This window comes from Vanessa cardui, chromosome 19 (assembly GCF_905220365.1).
Source record: "Vanessa cardui chromosome 19, ilVanCard2.1, whole genome shotgun sequence".
NCBI classification, from domain to species: Eukaryota; Metazoa; Arthropoda; class Insecta; order Lepidoptera; family Nymphalidae; genus Vanessa; species Vanessa cardui.
The window spans coordinates 9521919-9533914 of NC_061141.1; the positions used below are offsets into that span (position 1 = coordinate 9521919).

At 36.9% G+C, this 11996-nt stretch overlaps 1 protein-coding gene across 1 annotated transcript; it reads left to right on the plus strand.

The window, feature by feature from the left end:
- Positions 1–189: 189 nt before the first annotated feature.
- On the plus strand, positions 190–11996 carry LOC124537748. The gene is made up of 6 exons (XM_047114639.1): positions 190–231; positions 8086–8327; positions 8450–8690; positions 9177–9362; positions 10251–10310; positions 11828–11996. Exons 1-6 carry the CDS (start codon positions 190–192, stop codon positions 11984–11986), a joined length of 930 nt encoding a protein of 309 aa, XP_046970595.1. The 3' UTR covers positions 11987–11996.

Genomic DNA, 11996 nt, shown 5'->3' on the forward strand with positions numbered 1-11996 from the left:
TATCAAGTTTTTAAAATGATAATAATTAGAAATATATTTCATCACAATTCACAACTGACTTAGTTTTTTCTATTTGTCAAACATTTTTATTAATCTGTGGTACTTGACAGAATAATATTAGAAGTAATTGTAAAATGTTCGATTAAAGTCATGTAGCATAACTAATAATATAAATTAAAAGTCGTCAGGATGTTTTTAGCTGTTCCTGCGATTATGTTATTTATATTGGAGGTACGTGGCCGTTATTAGTATCGCTCTATAATTTTGTGTACTACACCTTTACCACGTACGTAGTATTCATACACAAAAGTTATTTTAATACGAATGATTAGTAACTTTATATCATTATCATTCAACAGTCATGATGCAAATGAGTTCTAACTTCATGAAGACACTTGTTTTTGTTCCGGAAACATAGCATATTTTGCGCCCCATAAAACCGTTTTTGCCGTGTTTGATTTAATGCAACTTCAACTTTCTTAATGGGGCTCAACAATAAACCGTTATCGGAATCATATGGAAACCGTATCAACTTTCAGTATTTATCGAAAGGTTAAGGAAAAATAATAGTTATCGCTGATGTTTTTTTTGTGAAGATAACTTTTATGTAACGAATAAATCTCTGCCAACTCGCAACGCCTACAACCCCAATTTGAGTAGTTTGGTAGAATGCGTTCCAATTAAGCCTACAACTCGCTTTCGAATATTGTTGTAGAGCGTTTTAAACCTTGTCCTGTTATTTAACTTTCCAACATTATAAACGAAAATCAATCACAAATTTTTGGCAAATTTAAAAGTGAATCATGTTAATAGCGCCCATTATGTCCTCTCGAACACCGTAGTAATTTGAAAAAATAGCGTGTCATACTTTTATTACACCATAACTGTACGGATCGGCTATTATTGCGTTATTATGTCTGTGTAAAAAGAGTTCATAGCCATATACACCTGTTTGCTAATGGATTTACTCTCAGGCGGCTTTTTGTCAATTACCGTATGAATAATGACGCTATAAAGAGCTTTGATCGAACGCTACAAAATGAACATTTTGTTAGAAAGTATTGTTTATTCGTTTAGATTTTTACAGTTTACATACGCGTTATGAATTATACCTAGCTTATTCATTTATTTGTTTTTCTTTCCGGTTGTACAATTGGACATTATTAATGATATAATGCAAGGAATTCGCTTAGCTTTTTTCAAAAGAATATTCTGAAAGATCTTTTTTGACATCGTAAATTTCATTTGTGTGTTGCCTGTTGTGTTAATTTATCGGCACTGAGCACGCCGGTAAACCCGCAAAAAACACAGCATTGTGCATTCCTTCTTGAGAGACCATGGGACCAGCATACCAAACAGAACTCTGCTTTCTCTGCTGAAATACCTTGTTCTGAGCAATGAGAGTGTCAACCAATATGGGTGGACCGTAAATCGTAAATCCTGGCGTATAGGGTTGCCCGTAGTCAATGTCGCTTATCACGTTCTGATTGTTCACGATCGTGGTCTGCGATGAATTTTGAGTGAGAAGTATTACAGAATAATCCCCACACGCGATTCTAGTCTGTATAACAACAAAATTATACATTAGTTGAAACCAGTAGCATAATGTGTGTTTCTGTCAGACAAAACAGATTACGATTAACAGGCCCGCCGCTAGCTGTTTTGTCGCCCGCGTGCAATACCTATTATGCCGCCCTTTTTTTGCTGCAAAAACCCACACCACTATTCCTCCACATGAGGTGGGGGGCGGGGTGTATACCTGCTAAAAAACCAACGTTAGCGACCCACTCTGTCTTTTTGGAGGATGTTACGAAATCTTTTGTGCATACTACCGTGACGTCCTAACGGTAGGCTCATCTCTGCGGAGTTCCACTTCCTAGGGAGTTCTCAGGGTACAGAAACCCTTAACCACGGGACACTTATGGCGGGAGGAGAAGACATCCATAGCGAAGACTCCTTCTACTGGTCTTCTTCGGTGAAGCGGGTCAGCAGCACTGTTCCCACGGTCCCGTAAGATAAGAGCCTTGTTACGAGCATTAAGGGAGTCCAACCAAATAGGTGTATTTTCCGTCCAAGTACAGTATCAGCAAACAAATCCCATACCATTGCATCAAGGTGTGAGATGAGGGGACGTTATTTCAAACGTTTACTAATTCAATGGACGATATGTTCAAGACGCTGAACTGGAAAGGACGTGGCATCAACATCAATGGCGAATACATCTCTCACTTAAGATTTGCAGACGCTTGCTGATTCTTCTATGCGTATCGGCCTACGGATAAACTTGGATAAAACCAAGGTCATGTTCAATGAAGATGTTCTACCGGAACCGATTACGATACACGGTACCGTCCTCGAAGTTGTTCAAAAATATATCTACCATGGGCAGACTTCGCGATTAGTTAGAAACAACCTTGAGGACGAGGTGAATAGAAGAATTCAGCTGGGTTGGGCAGCGTTTGGAAAATTACGTCGAATCTTTACATCGTCGATCCCACAGTGCCTTAAGACAAAAGTTTTCAACCAGCGCGTCCTACCCGTCATGACATACGGAGCCGAAACGTGGAAACTCACGGCAAGGCTAGTCCACCAGTTTAAAATCGCTCAGCGTGCTATGGAAAGGGCTATGCTCGGCGTTTCTCTGCGGGATCGCATCAGAAGAAATGAGGCCATAGAACCAAAGTTATCGACATAGCCCACCGGATTAATAAGCTGAAGTGGCACCGGGCGGGCCATATTTGTCGCAGAACCGATAACCGTTGGGGAAAACGTGTTCTAGAGTGGAGACCGCGTCTCGGCAAACGTAGTGTGGACGTCCTCGGGCACGGTGGAGTGACGACTTACGCAAGACGGCTGGTAGGAGCTGGATACGAGTAGCCCGAGAACGATCTCAGTGGCGTGCAATTGGAGAGGACTGGACATATCCAGCAGTGACCGGAAATGGGCTGGATTGGATTAGACTTATTTATTTATAATAAATAAAAAATACAATGCCATAGAGCGCACGCAGGCAATGTGTTTGGTTTGCTCATCCACTCATCTCAGCTTTAAGCTGAGTTGGACAAAATGTTGCACGAAGCTCCATCCAGGATGAGGCCCTGATCCTTCATATGTGTCTGCGCCTTAATTGTCGTCTCTTGGAGGGCGGTAGACGCTCCTCGAGGAGACCTCAGGAAGGGCCGTGGATTAGGAGGCCCTCCGTTTTAGTTAGAGAAACCATCAAGACCAGCATTTCGATTTGATCCACCGTAAGCGACACTCCGACCTTAGGGCCGCCATCTGAAAGGTTCGCCCCGTCACCGTGACACAACACACCCATCCCAGGCGAGGTCGGTGCCCGCAGGAGCCAGTCAAACCAACTTCAAACGCCGGACAAGTCGTCCATCGCCCCCTCCCAAAGGATCACCTGATTCTGGAGGTATGCCCCAACGGCCTTCTGAGATAGGAAGGCAACTCGTGATATCGAAATGGTCCTATGGTCTCGAAAGGAAGACGGCGAGATTGAAGTCTAGCGAATATCTGCTGATGTTAAGTAAAAATATAAAGTATAAAACGCCAAAGTGCATAAATGTAAAATATAAAAAAGGCATGGGCCTATGAGCCCGTGGATGCCGTAAATTAAATTAAGAAAAAAAGCAAGGAAGACTATTGAAGTCGTTCGCCACGTCCGGTGATACCGTTAGGACTACGTTCCCTTGGACCACCGCCTCTATTGTCCGGGTCTTCAGGGTGTTTTAGGGCATCGATGGTTGAATGACCCGCCCTTTTTCCCGGAAATAGCTCCCCGATCAGTCGTAGGAGATCTGGCGGTAGTTATTCCGTAACAGGAGCGCCGTATGTTCGGTGCTTCCCTCGCAAACCACGATAGGGGCGCCCCTTTGCTCTCTGTTTACTTAACGCCTTTTCTAACTCTTTTTTCAACTGACGATGTGCAGCCCACAGGTGTACCTCTAAATTTGCGTTGAGCACGTTGCGCCTGCGAAAGCGAACGTATGCCCTCCGCGCCCGGTTTAACGGTGCCCGTAGCTCTACTATTTCGAGCGACCACCAATATAACTTACGGCGTGATACCATTCAAGCCGCCCTACGACAACGCGCTACTACAAGTAACGGATACCTAATCTACCAATTGATAAGGAAGCTTAAAGGGGATTCTCCTAACTTCGACAGTATTGTTTTTCAGCATAGCAGACGACGGACTTTTAACTTAACTGAGTGCGATATTTTTCGATGCTTTGAATAATTTATTTTACCTAAGGATTTGTGGGAATTATAATAATGACTTGAATTAGGTACGTGATATATTGCTCAATTTGCCGCCCCCTGGACGTGCCGCCCGCGTGCTGTGCACGCGTCGCACCCCCGCTTACGGCGGCCCTGACGATTAAGAAATATTTTAATAAAAACCTAAGAGTTACCGGTACCTTGTCGTCTTGATACAAATATTAAACATTCCACGGAATATATATCTTGATTAAATTTAACAAATTTTGTTAGGGAAAAATAAGATGCACAGGGCAAATTTATGTTTGTAATAAAGTCTCTTCGCCGCTAACACCCCATCCGGCGTGATGGGCCATCAACCATTTTTACGATCTAAATTTGTTTAGACGTTAACCCCTTAGCTTTGGGTCAGCCCTTGTTATAGACAGTGTTACTTGTTTCTTTTTTATATACTGGTCATTTTATGATATTTTTATAATAAACGAAATTAAAAAACGAAAAAAAAAAATTATCAAGTTTTAAGTATTTCTCCAAGTATTAAGTAGTACGTCATTGGTGCCGAGGTACTTTTTTATTTAAAAGTTCAAGGCAGCTTGCCTTAGATAATTTATTTTTGGGTCCCACTTGGATTGCAATCATGGAGAAATGTAATAATTTCTGCGCGATAAAAATTGTGATGGATAAACTGAACAACGTTAAATGGAAAACCAACTATAACATTGGTTCGTGAGACGGAGATAATCGAAAAAATTAAAGTAATAAAATGTTATTAATAATATAATGTTGGCAGTGTGAAAAGCTTGTTGTTATTAAAATAATAAAAGCAAGATGTGTGACCATTGTAAAGGTGTTGTGTTATATCGCATACGAGATAATTTTAGGATGTTACTGAAGGCAATTTTCGAATAAAACGGTAATGTTTATGAGTCCCTCAAAATTAGGGATGCGAAAAGCGGGTTGTGAGCGTACCGCGTGGCTGGATCAAATATTACATTGTTAAAGAGATTTCAAGAACTCGTGTCACATTTTATGGTTTCTCTCTTTAATAAGGTACCTTGAATCATGAGTTGGTACCTTTTAGATTTTAAAAACGTATTGGTCATAAAAGTATCTATAATTCACAAAGGAACAATGTTGTGATATTCACTAAAAGTGTCAACTGCTGCCATCACAAACGTTTCGGAGTGTTTAATTAACAACGTGTCATAAAATTATTTCATGAAGGTGTAGTAGCGCATCTGTAAGTCGCCTCTAAAAAGGTTTAGGGTTTATTACGCCGCGGTGCTCTAATAGGGGTTGGTAGACGCACATGCGATTTCATCCGACACATGAAGTTGTACTATAACGTTGGAACAAATATCAGAAGATGCAAATTATACATACAAAACAAGCCTGCAAATGTCATTTAATAATTAATAATTGCAATATCTATTTTTCATTTATTCCTGTTATTTACAATCAGTAAGAATTAGTAAAATTGTCTTTGTCAAAATTTAATTACCTTTGGTTAGAGAGTATATATAACATTTGATGGCAGGGCCGTATTTAGGGGAGGACAACCGGGGCAACTGCCCTGGGGCCTCCACATTAGTGGGGGCCACAGTTTTCAGCAATTTACAAATAACGAGATAAAGTCAAATTATAATAATGTTATTATTTAATATTTTAAAAGTTACCGATACAAGTAAATAAATCATAGCTTACTGATTGAAATAAAAAAAGTAATTAATTCATGATAATATAATTATTAGGTTGTTCACGCTTCTGTTTGTCTAGGGCCCCCACTGCTTTGTGGCCCGGGCCCTCCAGACCTTTAAATCCGACTCTGTTTGATGGTAAGTCAGAAAGCTATATTAGAGTCAGTACCAGGCATTGACGAGGATGGCAGTTGGGGTGGCCTCGTGCTGCCATAAAATCACCTTCAACCTCTGAAGAGAGCTCTGCTCACCCACCCATGAACAGAGATGCATTATAATGACATGATTCCGCAGTTTCCGTTTCGTGTTGGCTGTCGTCACAGTGGCGTTGGTCTGTTTGTAGGGATTCTACCTAACGCGGTTTAATATGACCTTATACCTATCTTAAGGATTCCATAAATAAATATTGTCTCTGCCAGAGGACTCAGTGATTTTTAGAATATAGTGTAATTAGTAGTAATACAATATGGGTCCAATATTTGACAATATTTCAAAATGATTTTTGCTACGAACTACTTATCATTTGGCGTTCTTAAATATAATTTGATCGATCGATGGTGATGAAAATTAAAAAAAGAAACGGAATGATAAATCACTTTATTATTTCCAAGTAAATGATATGACAATGACGCCGTGACGCGATCGGAATGTCTCAAAGTAGGTACTTTTGATGTTTGATGGATCGAATTCGCCATTTTTTCACATCTTTATCGTACATTATATTATCTCAATCAAAAAGTTATAATGCTAATAGCATTGTAATGTGTGATTGCTCTTTTAAATATAAAGGAACTTCTATCAGAATTCTTCTAAAAAAAGTGTCAACTTACGTTTAATATATTGACAATTAAACAGATAGTATAGTACAGTACAGATTACTAACCTTGTTGACTATGTTTCTGACTTGAAAGAGCGCTTCCCGCATCCCGAGGTTCTAATTCCAGCTCCGATAAAAGGTTCAGATCAGCCGTTAAAAATCTCAGTAGTAGTCTGGAGTCTACTTTTTGTAAATTCCCATGCCTCAGGAAACACGTTAAGCAAATGATGAATTGCTGTTTTTTAAGTTTAATTGAGTTATGACATCGAAGAAACAGAGAGTGCACTGACGCATTATAGTGGATATTAGTCTACCTTCAGATTGTTTATGAGGCCAATCTGATCATCATCATCAACAAGCCTTTTTTCGTCCACTTCTGGACATAGGCCTCTGCAATAACACGCCACCGCCACTGAAGATGATGTTTAACAATTTTTTACTTTCTTGTTGTCTCTTGAAATTGGTCAATAGTTAATTTCAAATAATCCAAACTGGATATATATTTTAGGAATTACTGCGACACTAATAAATATGTTCATTTATATCTGATCATATAATTTCGGATAATCGAACGCGGCGCTTACATTTTAATGTCAGTGTAATGATAAAAAAGGTTTTTTACGCAAACAGAAGTTTTCTAATTACAGTCTGTTGTTATGGATTTTTTCATGTATTTGTTAAAACAACGTGGTATTATTTTTCTTTACCGTCGTTTCAATTTAAGCGCGAAATTGTATAAATTCATTTACGTCGTCATTCGACTCAAGAGTGGGGCCGAATTGAAAAAGTTTTGTTCAATTATATTTCGTGGAACGATGCGCCTCCTACAATGTATTCTTTGCTTATTGAGAGGATTATCTTTACAAAGTGTACATAATAGAAAAAGTTTTGCTTTAAAACAAACTTTGTTAAAGTAACTTGTAGTCTTTAATAGCTTTCAAAGTATCTTAGAAATTCAGAAGAAAAATATGAGATTGATGTTAATTTTCATTGATGGATAATGAATAAATTAATCTTACTTTATTTTTTCGGCCTTTTTATCCATCTTGTTTCTGTAAAAATAGGCTTTTTACGAAAATTAAAAATTACATACGTTAGGCCATCAAATATTTTTAGTATCGGTATGTCAAATATGTAAAGTGCTTTCTTGACTGTCCGGTGAGGGCGTCAAAGAGTCAAGTTAGCCTGGTTAGGTAGTATATAAATGGATTTACAAACTTCCGAAACGTTTTAAAATTACGTACCGTAGATAATTTTCATATCCGTAAGAAAAAAATATTGTGCTATTACTATATTTAAGTAATGTCTGGTTAGTGTAGAAGTATCAAAAGTAGTAATTGTCCCCAGTGTGTCGCGGATGACTACTATTACACCCCATACAACGTCACTCGACCAACTCTGTCTGGTATCGCCGCCTATCGGTCTTCGCTAACTCTAGACTGGTTAGCAGCAGAGGATTCCCGGCAAAGAGAGCTGGCAGCTGCCTTCGAGACGGAGTTAGCTCCCTCGAAAGTCGTCAACACGGAATGTATCGCTTATCCCAGACCAGCACCGGGAAAAATAGGAAAACTTATGCTGGAATTGCTTAAGTAAATTACAATTTAATTAATATTTCCTTATATCGTAACGTTTGGACCATATTTAATTTAATTCTTATAGTATAGGTGCTTTTTATTAAATAAAAAGAGACACATATTTTTTTTACGTTTAGAAATTTAGAAGGAGATGATGGTATATTGATTCCTGAACTGATTCAAGTTTTGATTCGTGCGAAATTGTTAGTTGATACTTCGATTTTCGAGTCGGAACCCGATTTTGATTCTTTGGTTAAGACACCCGGCGTAATGATGGGAGAACCACATGCCACATTTCCGAGGGTGCTGTCTATCATTTGGATCCTTGTGACCGATGCTGCTACAACAAGAAAATTTGGATGGTGTCCAGTAAAAAAGGTATTTAAAAAAAAATCTTTGAAGTATACACTCTATTTCCTCTGTTGATTTTTTTGTCTTCGTAGTTTTAGACAAGGTGAATTTAGCTATGGGCAAAAATCATCTGATCTCAATGAATCATCAAGAATGCAGGAGATGTTACTGTTTAGAAACGTGTGCGCAAATATAGCTCCAATTTATTTTCCCAAACTCTTATAGTTCGATGGCAGAGCAATCCGATCGGAGTATGATAAGCGCAGTAGTATGTGGAGTCCTATAGACAAGAGTATAACGCTGACTTCATGTTCTGAATTTTGTCTTAAGGATCAATGGCTTTACGTTGTGTCTGAGGTTTACGAGCGCTGAACAAAACAATTTCCAAAAATGATTCCGATTCGAAAATTTCTTGACAGAAAGGTCACAAGTCAACATGTGGTATATTGACTTTAAATATGATCTTCGTAACGAAATCCATTGAAAAATAATGATGCTCGTGATTTCCTACAGGTTAATCAATATCTTTCGGTATCAAAACCATCGGAAACTGCGAAACAGATGCGAGCGCTGGAAATAGTAGTAGCACGAGCCCGTTTCGTCATGGAGGAGTTTATACAGAGCATTACCCCTGTTAATATATACCAAAAGAAAATGACAAGACCTACATACCAAAAGAAAACGACAAGAAAGGCAAAAGTTAGTAATTTCAAAAGTTAGAGCAATTTCTGAGACAAGGTTCATATTAATAGCTTTTATTATGACTAATGTAAGTAACAGCTTGTAAATATTCCACTGATGGGCTGAGAGCTCTTTTTTTAGTAGCAAGGCAGTTTCACAGATATTTATCACAAAGCATATGCAGGTTACACAAGTTAACAGATACACAAATTAAGCACATAAAAATTGTGCTTATTTTTTGTGGTTTGGACGCTAACTACGCTAGTGCCTATCACTGCATATTAAATATCATTGATGAAGTAATTAATATTTTAAAATATATACTACAGTACAAAAATAAATGTCAACTTGATTTGGTGTTGTGTTAGATATCATAGGATTGACCACTTATTTGATTAAGTCAGGCATCTCACCCTCGGTGGAAATAATAACTAAAGGTTATGGATATCCTACAGCTTCCCTTTCCAAGGGTATTCCCGCCTTCCTATTTTTCATTTTACCAACGAGATTTATAAACATCAAATTGATGGTTGGCTAAACGCAATACGTAGTATTCTTGTGTTCCTGTTTGAAGGATTAGTGAGCTAGAACATTTGTACAAGGGACGTATAACATCCACAAGGGATCTTCGCTTTTAAGGTTGACTTGTGGAGTTTTTGTGTCATGTAAGAAATGATTATATAATTACAGTGCCAAATTCTATTGGAGGTTGCCACTTACCATCAGGACGACCATTGGTCAGTTTGCCTACCTATTACGTTAAAAAAACGTCCTTTGTGAAGAAAAATATCCATATCCGAGCATGAACATAAAATAAAGCCTCTAATACACTTACGACAGAAATTAATCTACATTGTAGAAATTATGATAAGATAAATATACTATTTTCATATAAAATATTTACAGCCTCAACAAAATGTACCTGCTACTATGAAACATGCAATGAAGCCACGCGCTCATGAAAAGGTTAAACAGTATTTTAAATGATTTATTTAAAATAAGTTCATTAATTAAACATTATAAACAATAATTTAATTATAATTAATGTATGTAAATAAATTATTAGAAAATAGTAACTAAACAAAAAGAACTAGATTTTTTCGGTAGAATCTACATTTCGATCTGATGTTAGATTTGAACCGAAGCTTTAACTTTTTAAGTTTTGGCAGTTCACCTTTATACCTTTGTTAAAAAATAGCAACCCGTCCCGGCTTCGCGCGGGTGCAATACTGGTATTTGTTCATTAACAACATCACATTGCAAACTTCTAAAATTATCAGTGTTTCTTTACTATATTGTTCATGTATTATATACTCAAATCTTCCCCTTGAATAACACTATTAAAAAAAATAAGGATATAGAAAGTGACTTTGTTTTATACTATGTTATGTGATGGAACTCCTAAACGGCTCACAGTTAGGGTCCGATATGGGGCAGAATTTCTTACTGTCTTGATGTGATGTCATATGATGTACGACATATGTTATCTTTTTTGCAAAGTTTTTGTATTGTTTATTTTTATCTTGTTCTGAATGTAGATTCAATTGAAAAGAACCGTAGAGAAAGTCAGTAATTATAATCTTATATATATTCAATATAAAAGTGTTCGCAAAAGTATATTAGAATAAAGTACATTTTACTTAATAAGCTAAGCTGAAGTAATTGTATATAATAAATAAATAAATAAATATATATTATCTTATATGTTCTATTTAAACTAATAACAGGTTTAATAGCTTAATTAGTGCATTTGATAACCTAATTGTAATTGATTAATTGTCTTTGTCAAGGCCCTTTGCTTAATCACTCTGAATAAATTACATTAGCAATTATTTTAATTCGTCATATTAAAATATATATGTTCATTAAATTATATGTTAATATGTTTTGTCTCGTCAAATAGCCACACTTGTTTTCGTAACCGGCTATAGCTTTAGCTTTTTACCGACTTCTAAAAAAGGTTATCAGTTCAATATATCTGTATGTAACATTGTCAGAATTTAATTATATTTGATTATGATAATCCATTTAGGCTTCCAAGCACGTGTTCTAAATGTCGCAATTGTATGTTTGTATGTTTGTCCTCGATTTTCTCGAAAACTTAAAGTTGTATTGAGATGATCAGCTGTAACTTAATTTTGGTACCCTTCAAAATCAAAATATATTTTATTCATGTAGGTTTTTGCAAGCACTTTTGAATCGTCGTTTAACAAATATATTAAGTGAAACTACCGACGGTTCGGAATGTAGATTCTACCGAGATGAACCGGCAAGAAACTCAGTAGTTACATAGGGAACAGCGTAAGTTTTATTAAAATCGGCCTAATAGTTAGTTTAGGTCACTAGCTGTTTCTAATTTTGGAGTCGGTTTTTTTATAATACAGGTAGTTATGTAAATTGACATTGACAATTGAAAAAAATATGTTTTAATTTTTTTTTTGTTCTCAATGATATAGTTTGTTATATTTAGGTTTCTTTTATAGGTACCTCTGCCATACCAACTAGCTGTTTCGCAGTCGACGTCTCAAGAATTTAGTGATTTTAGTTTCGACAATAATGATCGAAAACACGAACCTGTCACCAATAACAGTTTGAGATTACATACGAAATTAATATTTTTTATATTTGTATTCTTTATATAATAAAACTATT